The sequence below is a fragment of the Myotis daubentonii genome, chromosome 5 (assembly GCF_963259705.1).
Source record: "Myotis daubentonii chromosome 5, mMyoDau2.1, whole genome shotgun sequence".
NCBI lineage: Eukaryota > Metazoa > Chordata > Mammalia > Chiroptera > Vespertilionidae > Myotis > Myotis daubentonii.
In genome coordinates this window covers 91523396-91540466 of record NC_081844.1, presented here as the reverse complement: position 1 = coordinate 91540466, position 17071 = coordinate 91523396, and the positions used below count along the sequence as shown (strand labels likewise).

Sequence of the window (17071 nt, the reverse complement as noted above, 5' to 3'; positions counted from 1 at the left end):
CACCCTGCCTCTCTCTAGATCTAAATGAATCTCCCACAATTCCCCTCTTCTTTGTCTTCCATCTCCAGCTTCTCTACACTGGCAAAGTCAGTGAAGATATATCTCCAGGACACTTCATTTTGCAAGTTTCTGCAACAGACTTGGACTCTGATACCAATGCTCAGATCACATACACTCTGCATGGTCCTGGAGCAGATGAATTTAAACTAGATCCTCATACAGGTGGGTTTCCTGAGCTACAGCATTGAACCATTTATTTATTGAATACCAAATGCCCAGTATTATGGTAGGCTCCTTGGGGAAAGAAACAGGAATTAATTTATCCATCCATCCATTTATTCAGCAAACATGTATACTGGCACAATGTGCTGAGCATTGAACTAGATGCTGGGGACATAATGAATAAACTAATAAGACAAAGATCTAGGCTTTATAATCTAATAGGAAAGGCAGTCATTGAATCAGTGGTTTGAAATGTGCTGAGTTAAGAAAATAAAATGCAGGGTTTTAAGAAGAATTTTGATAGGAGAACTTGACTTAGGCAATTAAGTAAAAGCTCTCTGAAGAAAGGCCATTTTATGTGAGACTTGACATAGAGGAATTAGCCAGGGGATAAAAGAGTAGTAAGTAGTAGGGACAAACAAGACAGAAGGAGAATTTACACAAAGACCTAGTTTTTGCAAAGAGCATGCACATCAGGACCTTATAGAGGGCCAGAAACTGGTGCACTGAAGGGGAGGAGAGAGGGCAAAGGATAAGACCCTCAGGAGAGGGGCGCCAAATCCACCTTTAGAGCCACTGAAGGATTTAGGCAGGTGAGCGTCAAGGTCAAAGATCTGCAGACTGGGAATAAAACCTGTATTATTGTAAGGATCAGAGATAAAGTATGTGGAAGCCTAGCCCAGGTCTGGCGCATAATAAGAATTCAACAGATGTGGCTGCCATTGTCATTATCATTCGTTAGGGGACAAAGCAGAGAGCAGGAAGCTGAAAGTCCTGAAGGACAGACTGGGAATCCCTGGGAGAGGCTGGGCTGTGAGAGTTTGGTAAAGACAGGATGGGGTCTGCTTCCTTTGGAAGAGCAGCCCACAAAGGTAGGATCCCTGTCCTGATGTAGGGGAGAGTGTGGGGATGGGCAGCACAGAGGGGCCGGTCACGATGGGCCAGCTGCCAACACTTGGCTTGGAACCAGTAGCTTTGGAGATTCCTGAGCAGGGAGGTGGCGGTGAGAGTGGTGTCCCAGGAAGCTGGCTGAATAGACAGGAGACAACATTGTCCTTCCTGACTCCAGAATGGGAATGCTGAGTCACCCCAGGTGGGTTACCTGATCTCTTTCTGCTATTGTTTGTTCAGCTGCAGGATGATTAGCGGAGCAAAAAAAAAGTGGGGGGGAGGGGCTGGTTTTTCTCAATATGGAAATAATACATGTTTATTGTACAAAAATTCAAACAATGTAGGCGTATATTATGCAGAAATTGGAAAGCCTACATAATAATTAGCCTCTCCCCCAAAGATAAGCACTCTTGGTGTATAGTCTATTAGATTGGTTTTCCATGCATCTCCAAAATCTCTATACAGAATTCTATATTGTGACTTGCTTTTTTTTCACATAACAATATCTTGGAGAAATTAGCAAGACAGTATGTAAAGCTCTATTACAATTCCTTTTTGGTTGCACAGTATTTTACTATATGGCTAAATCATAATATATTTAACCAGTCTTTTTTGAAAAACATATAGGATATTTTCAGTATGTTGTTATTATAAACAATATCTTTATTGGGTTGAATATTCTAGAGGATATATTCCTAGAAATGAAATTGTGGGCTAAAGGGTAAACACAGTTTATGTGTTGTTAGAAATTGTCTAATTGCTCTTTTGAAATGTTATGCCTCTTTGCAGCTTGTTGGTATGTATGTCAAGTTGGTGATGTGGTGGTGGAGTGTGTTTGGGAGGATTAGGGAAGTGAGCAGGTACTGGGGGAGGGGAGTGGCTATAGGCTGGCCTTCTTTTCTCCCCAGAGAAAGCTTACCTGCTGCCATTTCTCTGGACAGGGGTGCTGACCACACTCACAGCCCTAGATCGAGAGAGGAAGGATGTGTACAGCCTTGTTGCTAAGGCGACGGATGGAGGCGGCCAATCTTGCCAGGCAGATGTGACCCTCCAGGTGGAGGACGTGAATGACAATGCCCCCCGCTTCTTCCCCAGCCACTGTGCTGTGGCTGTCTTTGACAACACCACCATTAAGACCCCCGTGGCCGTGGTACTGGCTCGGGATCCAGACCAAGGTGAGAACAGGAAGGCTTGGAAGCCATTTGCTCATGGGGTCACCTTGAGTGAGGGTTTGGCTCTGTGTGTTGCTCTGGGATTGGTAAGGACTGTGCCTCCTCACGGAGTTTATGGACACTTACAAGTGGAAAATATTCACAAACTGTATACCTCAGTGTTAGATGACAAAAGATTTTGGCAATTTTTTGAGGCTAGTACAGAGCATTTCAGCCTCATTGTTTCTCATTGCCACTTAGACCTGGAGCCCTTTCAATCCTGCCATTTAACCCCAAGGACATTTTGAATGTCCCTTATTGGGTTGATTATTCTAGAGGATATATTCCTAAAAGTGAAATCTTAAGCATACTAATTTAATCTGAAGTATACCAATCAGAATTATTTAACTCTGATAAATTTGCTATAAGAAAGGAGTTTGGGGCACAGACTTCATTAAGCCTACTAAATTCCTTGATCAATTTTCTATACAATAATGTGGAATCCTTTTCAATATCTTACATTTTCATTTTAATAACATCATTTTCATTAGATTTAATCCTTTTCCTTTTAAAATTTACAAGGGCATATTGGAATCATCAGGGAGTATTTGTTCCATATTGTTCCAATTATAGCTTCTGCCAACAAGTGTTTTATTGTGATTCTACACACACACACACATATACATGGGGTGTCATGTATGTGTGTATGTATGTATGTGTGTATGTGTGTGTCTCCAATTTTTCTTGAGTCAAATTTTATAATTGAGGTAGGATAAAAAAATGCCCTGGGGTCAAAAGTAGTCAGATCAACATAGGATATGATAATGATGATGATGATGATAAAAGTGGGATCAAAATATTCTCTTTTGTTTGACCCCAGCGAAGTAAATTGAAGACTTCCTAGAGGAAGTGAGCTTTAGCTTGGCGATGAAGGAGGTGAGAGATTTTGGGGGGATACAGGGGTACTAGGAAGGGCAAATAGTGCAAACGCAGCGAATGGCTACAAGGCACTGCAAATGCTCAATTAGCCAGTGCTTGCTCACCTCCAGGGGCAGGAAGCTCCCTACTTCCTAGGCAGCCCTTCCTTCCATGGTGCCTCAGATAATGATCAAGTGCTACCTATTTGGAGCTGACAATCATTAGTCCTGGTCCTGCCTCTGTGGCCACACAGATCTCCCAGATCCTAGCCTACGACAGCCCTTCAAAGACTAGGAGGTGGCGACTTCAGCCCCTACCTGCTTCAGCCCCAACCTCCCCTTTCAGGGTGGAGGAGCCCTAGTGTCTCCAGTCACGTGTTTCCAAACCCACCACCCTCACAGGACACATCCTCTGACCTTGCACCCGTTTACCATGAACTGTCCAAATGCCCTTGGTCTCCCCGACAGGTGCTAACGCCCAGGTGGTTTACTCCCTGCCGGACTCTGCCGAAGGCCACTTTTCCATCGAAGCCACCACGGGTGTGATCCGACTGGAGAAGCCCCTGCGGGTCGGGCCGCAGGCAGCACTGCAGCTCACCGTCCGTGCCTCTGACCTGGGCGCCCCGATCCCGCTGTCCACACTGGGCACCGTCACGGTGTCCGTGGTGGGCCTCGAAGACTACCTGCCCGTGTTCCTGAACACGGAGCACAGCGTGCAGGTGCCCGAGGACGCCCTGCTTGGCATGGAGGTGCTGCAGCTGGCCACCCTCACCCGCCCGGGGTCTGAGAAGACTGGCTACCGCATGGTCAGCGGGAATGAGCAGGGGAGGTTCCGCCTGGATGCCCGCACAGGTGAGAGGGCGCTGGAGGCAGCCCTGGCCCTGGTCTTGGGGAACTTTTGATCCCTCACATACAGGGTGTATCTGCCCCACGCAGCTCCTCCCAGTCCAAACTCCTTTGGCCCTTTCTTCACTCTGCATCTCTCCAGATACCAGGTCCCTTCTGCACCCCAGGGCCAGCTTATGTGGCAACCTCCCTTATTCCCCACATCCCCACCCAGCACCCTAAGCAATCCACTCACCTCCCAGTTTTCAGCTTCAAGATTTCAGCTCACACCCAGCCATAGGAGGCTGAGGCCACCCTCCATTCTTGGCTGCAGAGGTAAAAGCACTTAGTGAAATGTGGGGCTTAACAGCCCAGGACAAGGCTGCCAGCTTCTCTCCTGGAGCCCTCCCCAAATATCCTGGCACCCCTGATTTCTCCTTATTCTAGTGGAGAGAGAGAGAGAGAGAGAGAGAGAGAGAGAGAGAGAGAGAGAGAGAGAGAACTAGGAAACGGTCTCCCCTCTTTGCTCCTAGCTATTGAAGAGTCTAAATCAGGCTCACAGAACCTCATGGAAGGGCCTGAGAGGTTCCCAGGGCAATCCACACCCATGCGAGTCCTCCCAATAGTACCCCTGTAGTAATGCAATCTGCCTCCTAAAGCAGCCCCTTATTGTTGAGCAATATTTTCTTTTTTAAAAAAATAAATATATTTTTTTATTGATTTCAGAAAGAGAAAGGGAAAGGGAGAGAGAGAGAAACATCAATGATGAGAATCATTGATCAGCTACCTCCTCCATGCCCCACACTGGGGATTAAGTCCAAACCCGGGCATGTGCCCTGACCAGGAATCAAACCATGACCAACTGGTTAATAGGTCGACACTCAACCACTGAGCCACGCCAGCCAAACTTGAACAATATTTTCTTAAAGATTGTATTAAGACTTTAAACAAATACAAAATAGAAAACAGTATAAACCAGCGGTCGCCAACCTTTCGGACCTCACGGACCACGAGTAGTCCGCGGACTTCTGGTTGGCGACTGCTGGTATAAACTACCTGTTCCCATCACCCAGCTTTAGGAATTTTTAACACACACCAGCTGGTTTCATCTTCTCCCGTCACCCTCCCACGTCTACCCATAGCTGAGTTATTTTAAAGCAAATCCCAGACATTATATCATTTAGATACTTCGGTGTGTATATATAAATGATAAGAGCTCCTTTTATAAACACAACCACAATACCATTATCACACCTAAAAGGTAATTCCTTAATATAGTCTAATACCTAGCCAGATAATTTTTTAGATTATCTTATAAATGTCTTTTGAAGTTAGTGTGTCTGTCAACAGCCCCCAAATGTTCACATGCATTTCATTTATATGCAAAATCTTAAGTCTCTTTTAATATCTGATGTTTTCCTTTCTATCTTTATTTCCCCCTGCCATTATTTAATGAAAAACTTGGGTCATGTGTTGGTCAGAAGTTTTTATATTTTGGGCTGTACCCTTATTATGTAATAATCTAACACATCCCTCTAGCCCTTATAGGTCTTATAAATGACATTTGGATCAATGATCTTCATCAGGTTCAAGCTCAATTTTTTGGCAACAACTCTTTGTAGACAATGTTGGGCTCTCTTTTCACTATGTCTGGAGGCTGACTGGTTCTTTTTTCTGAGGTTAAGATTGACCATGGGCTTGAGGTTGTCAGCCTGATTCATCCAATATAGAGTTCTTCATCAGTTCTTCCTCTAAGGGTTTAGCATGCTTTGATGATTATTTCCTAGGTACATTATTCCATTTGGAGCTGCAAAATGGTGATTTTTCTAACCCAATCATTCCTCATTCATGTATAATTGGAATTCTTTTATAAAGAAGAGTTTTCCACCATTAACTATTTGCTTATCCAGGAATGGCAGGAAAACCTTGTTCTTTTATTTTCTGATTTTTCAGAATAATACGTCTATGCCCTAACAATTTATTGAACAACTTTGGGTATTATATGGCTCTTTATAATTTAACTTCTGTTGTTCACTAGCTGAGTGAGTTTGAACAGGTCACTTAGCTGTTGGGAGAATCAGTTAACTCACCTACAAAATGGGAATCACGCTTTTATGTTCCATTGGGTTCTTATAGATATAATATAGGTAGATTTAATACTTCAGACTTAATGAGGTCTCAATGAAATATTACAGAAAGAAATGAGGGACACACTGCCATTGAGAACAATAATAGGAAAAATGAGAGAAGATGGAGGGAGAGAGGAAGGTAATGAGGGAGGGTAAATAAAGAGGGGGGTGAAGGAGGGGATGAGAGATGATGGAGGGACTGAAGGAGGAGCGGAAGAAGGAGACGATGAAGGAGGTGATGGAGGAGATCTGTCTCTCCTGACCTACCGAGCTGCCTCTCCTAGGGTTTGGCTCAAGGCCTCTCAGCCCTCTGCCTTTATGTTCCCAACTGCCTCGGCGCTCATCACCTTCTCCCTCTGCCCCATCTCCCCCACCAGGGATCCTGTACGTCAACAAAAGCCTGGACTTTGAGACAAACCCCAAGTACTTCCTGTCCATCGAGTGCAGCCGGAAAGGTTCTTCTTCCCTCGGTGACATGACCACAATTGTGGTCAACATCACTGATATCAATGAACACCGACCGAGATTCCCCCAGGATCTGTACAGCACGAGGGTCTTAGAGAATGCCATCGTGGGTGACACTGTGCTCACAGTAAGGATCTACAATTTTGTTGTTTGGGGTACCTAGACTCTGGGGTAACTCTTATCTCTCTCTCTCTCTCCTGGTCATTCATGAGCATGAATTACTTTATCAATTAATATACTACAGGCTTGACTCTGACTTGCAGCCACTCAGTCAAACTGTTTCCCACGACAAAATGTCTCAGGGACATGTTTAATAAGATCTAGATCAAGTACTGGTGGAAGGGGGCTCGGGAGAGGTCCCAGAAGACTATTAGAAGGTCCAAAGCCTGAGAAAGGCCTGGTCACAGCGCATGACAGGGAGTGTTAGTATAGGAGGGGAAGGAGTGGACATTAAATAACACCTCTTCACATCTAAGCGTGTAATTGTTCCCAATGCACGAGTGAAATTCTTTATGCCCATAGTCAAGGTTCTCTATGACCCCTCTTCATTCTGCCTTCCAGTCTTATTTCCTTCTACTCCCTGACATGAACCCTATGCTCCAACCACCTTGGAGGATGTACCTTTTCCCACACACCCTCTGCACTTTCACACCTCTGGGCTCACATTGTTTCCTCTGCTTGGAATGTGGGCTCCACTCCCAGAAGCCATCCTTTCTTCAAGGCTTCATGAATCCTCTAATCTCTCCAGATGGAATTTATCACTGTGTTTTCTAAGCTGATCAGCTTTCTAAAGTTGATCATATCTTGCCCACAAGTTAGAATTAGCCGTAAAATTAGGTATTAAGCTTTTTGTGAGCATATTTCTTTTGCAATATTCCTCACCTCCTAGCACAGGACCTAGCAACCTATTGGTATGGGTCAATGAGTAAATGAATTAATGAATGGATAGAAGAATGAACCATGGCATGCTAAAGTCCATACCAAGATATAAATAATGAATTTCTTTGGCAAGGATGACTGTGGTCCAGTCATTGGGGAGGGGACATATCTGTTCCCCCTATACTCCCAGAGGCCAAGATTCCTTTCTGGTCCCTCTTGTCCCTCAATTCACAACCATCACCCCCTTCCACTGCAGGTGTCAGCTACTGATGAAGATGGACCCCTAAATAGTGCCATCACCTACAGCCTGGTAGGAGGGAACCAGCTGGGGCACTTTGCCATTGACCCCAAGAAGGGGGAGCTACAGGTGGCCAAGGCCTTGGATTGGGAACAGGTGAGTCATGTGGGAGGGGCCCAATCTGAGCTCATCAAAGCAGATTATAGCCCTGCTACAGGTCCAGAGTATGAATTGTGGTCAACAACCCTTCCTGACACTTCTCCAGACCTGCCCCACTTGTTTTCTCAGTGGGGCCTCTATGGCCTTTGAGGCCAGAGGCAGGAGAGGGACTGAATGACCCTTAACCTTCCCTGGAGAAGCTCAGGCCAGCTTCTCACCACTGACCAGGGGTCATCAGATCATTATAACAAGTTATCATTTATCAAGCACCTGCGCTGTGCCAGCAACTTTGCTAAGTGCTTTACATTCATTGTGCCATTTGATCCTTAAAATAATCCACGGAGGTGGATCCTGATATCATCCTCACGGAAGTCTGGTCACTTTCCCAAGGTTTCACAGCTAGGAAAGGGTTGAATTGGAAATGAATGTCTGCCTAATTCCAGAACCTAGGCCCTAAAATGTTATGGTTGGGCAACGGGGGATGGACATAGGAAGTGTCTCTATCTTATTTTTCTGAAAACGTTAATGGTAAATCAGGGGGTGGAAGTGAGGGGTCTCATTGCTAGCTCTTCACTGGGCATCCTGCTATGTAGACTTCCAGCTACTCCCTGAGGCTCCGAGCCACAGACAGCGGGCGGCCCCCACTGCATGAGGACACAGACGTCGCCATCCAAGTGGTTGATGTCAATGACAACCCACCAAGATTCTTCCAGCTAAACTACAGCACCTCTGTTCAGGTACGCGCGGCCTTCCAGAGGCACACGGAACCCACCCTCCCCTCACTTCCCTCCTGGAGGAGAGCACGCACCACTGGTATCAGTCTCCCCGAACAATGGCTGTGACCGTGCACTGGTCTAGATCGACACAGTCAGCAACTAACTCACAAGCAGGCAGAATGCATGAATGACAGCTCAGGGTGCAGGCATGGCCTGGGAGCAGCCAGAGTGCTGAGGACACATCCCAGAAAAGGGGATGCAGAAAGCTGTGAGAGGAAGAACTGGGGCTCATCTTGCTCTTTGATTTCCTGTTACTCTCGGTCTAGGAGAATTGCCCCATCGGCAGCAAAGTCCTGCAGCTGATCCCGAGTGACCCAGACTCCTCAGAGAATGGCCCCCCCTACTCATTTCAAATCACCAAGGGGAATGACGGCTCTGTCTTCCGAGTGACCCCAGATGGATGGCTGATGACCACCACATACCTGAGCAGGAGAGTCCAGGAATGGTATCAGCTTCAGATCGAGGTGAGGGGTGTGTTGGGCCGGTGGTGGTGATCATAGGGACAATAAATGTGCTGGCAAAATCACTACCAGGCTTCAATTATTAGAAAAAAACGAAGAGCTCTTATTATGTGCCAAGCACTGGGCTAAGTGCTAAACATGGATCATTGCAATAAGTCTTCACAACATGCTTTAGGGCAGGTATTGTTATAACCCCACTTTATAGATGTGATAACTGAGGTGCACAGAGGCTAACTGACTGGCTCAGAATAATACTACATGTAAGTGGCAGAGGTGGATTGCTTCAAACTAGTAAGTGGCAGAGGTGGATTGCTTCTGACCCAAAGACCCAAGCTCTTAATTTCTGCTCTTCTCCCAGGCAGAACACCCTCAACCTGGCTCTCACTCCTTAAGGTTGGTCAGGACAGCTCTCTGAACCTCAAGTCTTGTTAAAGACCTACCCCAGAGAATTGGTGTGGGGTCAAATGAGAGAACATATATACATATGTAGGAGATTTTGGTGTTATTGCTATGGGTTGTATGAGAATTACCCAGTGATAGTGGCCAAGATGGTGGTCAAACACTACTCTCTCATTTCATTCCCCCCAAATCCTTTTCCTAAATCTCAAGTCTAGTGGACCCTGATATTCTGTGAACTTCTCTAGGTTCAGGATGATGTATTCATCCATTCAGCCAGTCAACTAGTCATTCATGCATTCAGTCTTTCAACAAATATATTGAGCACCTATCATATGCTGAACCCTATGCTAGCTTCTAGTAATACAGCAGGGGAAAGAAGTGAATGGTTCCTGCCTTTGTGGGCTTTTGATTCTAATTGTGGAGATAAACAATTAGTAGATGAAGAAAGTGATGAGAGGCTCCTAAGGCACAGGAAGATACATATTCAGAGGGTGGCTAACCTCATGAAGAAGGGGCATTTTGAGCTGAGACCTGAGGAGCCAGCGATGTAAAAAGTAGGCAGGAAAGTGTCACAGACGTGAAGGTCCTGCGTTGGAAAAGAGCTTGCAGTGACCTGAGATGTGGCAATGTGGTCAGAGCATTGTGAGCAATGGAGGGAATAATCCTGAGGAGATGCGCTGGGCAGGTGATAGAGGCCTCATAGCTTGAGTGACTGTATTATTTAAGATCCAAACCAGGATGCTCTTGAGAGTGAGAGAGGCACTAAAAATAATTAACTGGTGATAACCGATTGACACCAGGTGAAAAATCAAACTGTCCTGGGCAAACAAGGAAGTATAATCATCCTAATTACAACCCTTGACAATACTTTTAGATTCCAATCTAAGTGCAGTGAGAAGTGGTTGAAGGGTCTCAAACAGGGAAGTGACCCATCTTGTGTCTCAGGAGTTCTTTTTGCAGCTCTAGAACAGCGGCGGGGAACATCTGGCCCATGAGCCGTATAAGGCCCAAGAAATCATTTGGTCTGGCCCTGCCAAGACATTAGGGGTGAGTTATTAAATGTTTGACCAAATAGAGCAGGCTAATTTTTAAGTTGATAATTTTGTATGGCCCGAGGATGATGTTATAAATATCCAAATGGCCCTTGGCAGAAAAAAAGATTACCCACCCCTGCTCTAGAAAGAGCAAATGAAGGGAGCAGGAGTGGTTGAAGGACAACAATAAGAAGTCACTGTTATAGTGGAGATAGTGGTGCTGAGACCTTGAGATGATGATGAAGTGGATAGATTTGGGACAAGTTTTGCATGGAAATAAACATGAGTTGGTGAAGGGCTGGATATGGGGAGAGAGAGAAAAGAGAGGCATCAGGGATGAGTTCCAGGTTCTTGGCTCCATGAAGACTGGGTGGTTGGGCCATTTCTGAGACGGAAGAGATTGAGGGGGATGGGAGAAGTATGCGTCTATGGGGTAAAGTGAGGGCTCTGTTTTGTGCATGTTACTTTTTAGGCGTCCAAGAGACATCTAAATGGAGGTGTGCAAAAGGTAGTTGGGAGTTGGAGTCTGTAGATCAGAGGACAGGTGTGGGTTAATGTAGAGGATGCTCAAAGCCAAGGGCATGGACGTGATTGACCTCTGTATCTTGGCCCAGATAAATCTCCCAGTAACGATTGGCAGCATCACTATTTCTTTGACTTGTCCTGCATCTCCACTCCATTCACTGGGAGGCACTATAGCCAGCAAAGAAGCAGGCTATGAACACAGGCAGGAGTTCAGATTCTGTTCTGGCCTTAACTGCTGTATGGCTTTATATATTATACTTGGTAGTAGTATTGTTGCTAGCATTGGAGTGCAAGTGGACAAGATATTACTGTAGGGAAAATTGGAGAACCTTGTTGACAATTGAGAAAAATGATAATGTTGCTGAGGAGAGGAAGGAAAATTTCATCTTTGCTAAGTCTGGGTAAAAAGTTGCAGGGACAGCTTGGTAACATGTGAAAGGAAAATGCATTTTTTATTTACATTCTTTTCCTTGAGGTCATGTCACCGCCTTGCTTAAAACCTTCAATAGTTTTTCATGGCTCTGACATAAAATGCCACCTTGTGCTCCTCTGCCCATCAGTGACCGGGTCCCTGCGTTTCTCTCTCTCACCTTGTCTTCTGCTCTGCCCACTCCTCTGGCAACAGTGGCCCCTTGCTGTTTTGATAAGCACATCACATTCTTTCCTACCAGAGAGTTGTTCCCTGTCCGTCACCTCTTGTCCTCCCCTCTTCTCATCCCTCAGGACTCAGCTCAAATTTCACCTCTTCCAAGAAGAGACGCCTTCTCTTCCGCCTGGTCTTTCAATCTTCAGATGTCTCTGTCACTTCGCTCTGTTTATTTCCTCCATAGGACTTAATCCAAGAGTGACATCCTCTGGTTTATTTGGCAACTTACTTATTGCTCTTTTCTCCTCATCACAGCAGAGGGCCTGGCCCATAGAAGGCACTCAACAATTGCTCGCCCCAACCCTGAGCCCAATCACAGAGTGAAAGGGAATCCCAGAGAAAACCTCCTGAGGCTGATGGGGGCCATGAGGGATGCACACTGGAATCGCTAAGAGACCTTTGATGACTCACTTAGACAATGAGAGAAGTTCAAGAGGGAGGAGGTGGATCATGTGGCTGGAAGGGTTGAGGGAGACGCTCAGAGCAGTGTCCAATGAGGAATTCGAGTTTAGTTTTACTGTGTGGTGCAGGATGTAACTCCCTCCACAAAACCTTCAGTGCTAGTATTTTCTTACTCAGATACGACAGCATGCTGAGGCTGCCTCAAGCAGAGAGACATGATTCCCCATGGAGGCAGGCAGCCTGTTGGGGCCACAGTCCTATGGTAATGCCGTGCTTCCCTCGCCCACAGGTATCAGACAGTGGCATCCCGCCCCTTTCATCTTCCACATCTGTTAGAGTCCACGTCACGGAGCAGAGCTACTACCCACCCTCCGCCCTCCCATTGGAGATCTTCATCACCATCGGGGAGGAGGAGTTCCAGGGCGGCATGGTGGGCAAAATCCATGCCACAGACCGAGACCCGCAGGACACGCTGACGTACAGCCTGGCAGAGGAGGAGACCCTGGGCAGGCGCTTCTCAGTGGGTGCGTCCGATGGCAAGATCATCGCTGCGCAGGGACTGCCCCAGGGTCGCTACGCATTCAATGTCACAGTCAGTGATGGGACCTTCACCACCACTGCTGGGGTCCACGTCCACGTGTGGCACGTGGGGCAGGTGGCTCTGCAGCAGAGCATGTGGATGGGCTTCTACCAGGTCACCCCAGAGGAGCTGGTGAGCGACCACTGGAGGAACCTGCAGAGGTTCCTCAGCAACAAGCTGGACATCAAAAAAGCCAACATCCACCTGGCCAGCCTTCAGCCTGCAGAGGCCACGGCCGGGGTGGATGTGCTTCTGGTCTTTGAGGGGCATTCTGGAGCCTTCCACAAGCTGCAGGAACTGGCAACCGTCATCGCTCACTCAGCCAAGGAGATGGAGCACTCAGTGGGAATTCAGATGAGGTCAGCCATGCCTGTGGTGCCCTGCCAGGGGCCAAGCTGCCAGCGTCAAATCTGCCAAGAGACAGTGCACCTGGACCCCAGGGTGGGGCCCACGTACAGCACAGCCAGGCTCAGCATCCTAACCCCACGGCACCGCCTGGAGGGGAACTGCGCCTGCAATGGTAAGGAACGGGCCTTCCCCAGGGCAGCCAGCACTGCAGGCTCCACCAGCCTGACGCCAGGGCTGGAGAGCCCAGGGAGGGTCTGTGGGATACCAAGAGGGGAGCTTTAACAGGGCTAAAGACCAGGGACCACCAGAAGGCAGGTGTGGCCTCACAAACTCTAGTCAGAGGATAGCACCCTATTCCTGGCCACTTTTTGGAATTTTGAAGATAATGGTAATACAAGAGGCAGTTTAGCATCATGGTTAAGAGCATAAACCAGCAGTGGGCAAACTACGGCCCGCGGGCCGGATCCGGCCCGTTCGGCTGTTCTATCTGGCCCGCGGAGCCGAAAGAGTGGAGGGTTCTCTTGCTCTCCCCTCCGCTCCTTCACCAGCAGCAGTGTTAACATGTATTAGTTCACACAAACACTCCATCCATGCTTTTGTTCCGGCCTTCTGGTCCAGTTTAAGAACCCATTGTGGCCCTTGAGTCAAAAAGTTTGCCCACCCCTGGCATAGACTCTGGTATCAAGCTCCCTGGGGTTCAAATCTCAGCTCTGCCACTTGCTAGCCACGTGACCTTAAGAAAACTACTTAACCTCTCTGTACCTTAGGGCTGTTATAGAAATTAAATAGCAAGTGTTTGCTTAGAAAAGCGCTTGATACAGAAAGTGGTCAATAAACAACAGTTCCTAATACTACTACTGTTATTACTGTAGCCTGATTGTTACAACTTCAAGGTTTAGACTAGATGGCTCAGGTTCAAGCCCCAGCTCTATCACTTACTAGCTGTGTAAACTTGGGGGTTTATTAATATCCTCTGGGCTTTAGTTTCTCATCCATAAAATAATGAAAATATCATCATCTGCCTCCTTGAGTTGGTTTGGGGAGTAAATTACTTATGAATATAAAAGCACTTAAACCTTTAAGTGCCCATTATGAGCACCGCATGAATGGCAGCTGTCATTCAGTGTAGCAGTTGTTGCTATAAGTCAGCGGTTTTCAACCTGTGGGTCGCGACCCCCTTGGCAGTCGAACGACCCTTTCACAGGGGTCGCCCAAGACCATCCTGCATATCAGATATTTACATGACGATTCATAACAGTAGCAACATTACAGTTATGAAGTAGCAATGAAAATAATTTTATGGTTGGGTCACAACATGAGGAACTGTATTTAAAGGGCCAGAAGGTTGAGAACCACTGCTATAAGTATTCTGCTATGTGCCAGGCTCTTTGTAGGTTACCCAAACTCAGTATCACCACAACCCTACGAAGCGGGGTTATAGCTCCATCTACAGTTGGAACTGAAGGATGGGGATTATATTATACTAGAGGCCCGATGCATGAAACTCGCGCAAGAGCAGGCCTTCCTTCCCCTGGCTGCTGGCACCAGCTTCCTTCTGGCACCCCAGATCCAGGCTTCCCTCGCAGCTCTGGCTTCGTCCGGAAAGATGTCCGGTCTAATTAGCATATTATGCTTTTATTACTATAGATTGGTTTGCCTGAAACTGTAGCCTCCCATAGACTGGTTATTCAAGTACCTGTGCATCCCACTCTAAAGCCTGAGCTCTTTGCCCAGCTCTTCGGGAACTCAGTTTTCTGATGGGCTTCACCCAGTGCCCTGGCATTAAGACCAATGCACGTGAGCATTGGCAGCAAGAGAATGACCTTGCCCCAGCTCACATCGCCCCCTGCCTGGCATGGCCTACCCTCCATGGGTCCACCTGGTTTGCACTAGGGAATTCTTTCTCAGACGTGTGCACTTTCTCTGGGCCCACTGGATTTAGGCTAGGTGAGCTACTCTCGGGGTGGGGGGTTCCCTTCTGTGTCCCTTGCCCCAGAGTGGGTTGCAGGGAAAGTGAAGGCTAAAGCTTCTCTCTGGACCATCTGGCATCAGACAGCAGAGGTTCTAAAAGTAAAGATTGTGCAAGTTCACCCAGAAAGGGTGTTTTTAAAGAGACCTGCTCCTGGTGTCACCTCCAGACTCTTATTTAGAAAGTCTTGGGTGAGGCCTGGCATTGGCATTTTTTTTGTGTGTGTGTGTTTTTGTTGCTGTTGTTGTTTTTTTTGGTCACTGTTGCTGTTTTTCATGGCATTGCCATTTTTAACCTGCACCTCAGTCGATGCCGAAGCCAGTGGTCCAAGGGCTGCGCTTAAAGAAATACTAGATGGGCTGGCTCACACATCACCAGAATCACTTGGACAGAAGTTTTAGGTGATTGAAAAAAAATCTTATTAAAATAGGGCATACAGAAAGATCCTTGTGTCATAAATGCACAGCTCAGCAAGTTTTCACAAGCCAAATACACTGGTGTAACCAAAACCTAGATCAAGCGTCAGAACATGACCCGCACAGAAACCTGCCCTGGCCTCTCTTCCAGTCGCTACAGCCATCCTGGGGAGAGGTTGAAAACACAGACTCCCGCATGCCAGCAGCACCACTGCGCGTACTCTCCGAGGGGGGAGCCTGGCATTCCGCGTTTTAAAAGACTCCAGTTGAGGCTGATATTCAGCTAGGTTTGGGAATTCCTGACCTAGATTACCTTCAATATCCCATCCAATAATGAGCTACCACAATGGAACTGCCAGCATCAGAGAGGATTAGACCTACAGTATGATGGCCTCTTAGGATTTTATAATCCCGCATGCCTCAGGCTTTTGGGTTCTTCCTTCTCCTTTTGGCCTTGTTCCCTCTCCAACAATTCCTCTTCCCTCAGTCTCAGGGTCTGTACCACTAACCCCTTCCCCTGACAATGATAAGCTTATTCACAGGGACTTGATATCTGAACTCAGTTCTGGGGAGGGTGGAGTTTAAAAAGTGTCAGGAGGGCAGTGCTTAAGATTGCACAGCGTTTCCCAAAGGGGGTTCCACAGAATGTAGCTGCCAAGGGCTATGGAGAGGTGGTCCACATAAGAGGGTCCCATGGCCAGATGAGCTTGAGAAATCAAGTGTGGGTGAAAGTTCAGGCTCCTGTGCAACTGCATATCAGCAATTCTGCAGGGTTTGGAGTATGCAAGACTTCACAGAAGTTCTAGCCACGTGATCTATCACTTCCTTTATCACAGTGTCTCCTGGCCTCGCAGTGGCATTTCATTTGGGAAGTGCCTACCCAAATGGTTACACTCCTAATGGGGGAGATCTCTTCAGGCAAAAAAGAAACAAAACCAAAAACACCATATGGTGTTCCTGAAATCACACAGATATGCAAAGTCCTCTCCAATTCTACTTCCTTCTTCCCCAAGTGGTATAGAAATGACACAGAAACTATATAGAATAGAAATTTTTATTTCCACACATTTGAGTGATTATATTTCTGCCTTGATTCCTGCTTTGTTAATGGTTTGAGCTCACAGTTTCTGACCCAGGCTGGCACCCAGGCAAATGTTCCTGGCGCCAAAGGAGGGTGTGCAGGGTGATGGCCCTTATCTTGCTGTGTGACTCAGGACAAGTAACCCCCAGCTTCGTTTCTCCATCTATTAAATGAGCAATGACTCTGCTGGCCACCCAAGGGTTGGATGAGGCAATCAGTGCCAGGACTCCATGGGGACCATTTTATATGGAGGTGACACCTCTGGTTGCTTTCACAGGTACTGCTGCAAGGTTCAGCGGTCAGAGCTTCGGGCGGTACAGTCTCCCAGAGGCTCAGAACTGGCACATTCGTTTCCGTCTGAAAACACACCAGTCACAGGCCATTCTCCTGTTCAGCAATGGCACAGTGTATGTTTCCCTGAAGGTAAGGCACCGACGTCATGGGAATGTGCCAGGCTGGGAGGTGGGGGCAGCATGAGCATGGCCAAGAAGGCCAATTTCTGCAAAGAAATCCCTGACTATTGTGTCAGGACACGAGACTTTCCAGTCATGATGGCCA

At 47.1% G+C, this 17071-nt stretch overlaps 1 protein-coding gene across 2 annotated transcripts in view; it reads left to right on the top strand.

Moving 5' to 3' along the window:
* The window catches only part of FAT2 (FAT atypical cadherin 2), a 73765-nt gene that overhangs the window by 44338 nt on the left and 12356 nt on the right, over positions 1-17071 (top strand). For both annotated transcript variants that reach the window (XM_059698949.1, XM_059698948.1), the window contains exons 12-20: positions 69-222; positions 2055-2288; positions 3650-4033; positions 6513-6727; positions 7736-7873; positions 8470-8613; positions 8919-9116; positions 12409-13219; positions 16791-16936. In XM_059698949.1, coding sequence (XP_059554932.1) covers positions 69-222; positions 2055-2288; positions 3650-4033; positions 6513-6727; positions 7736-7873; positions 8470-8613; positions 8919-9116; positions 12409-13219; positions 16791-16936 — 2424 coding nt within the window. The remainder of the gene's footprint in view (positions 1-68; positions 223-2054; positions 2289-3649; positions 4034-6512; positions 6728-7735; positions 7874-8469; positions 8614-8918; positions 9117-12408; positions 13220-16790; positions 16937-17071) is intronic.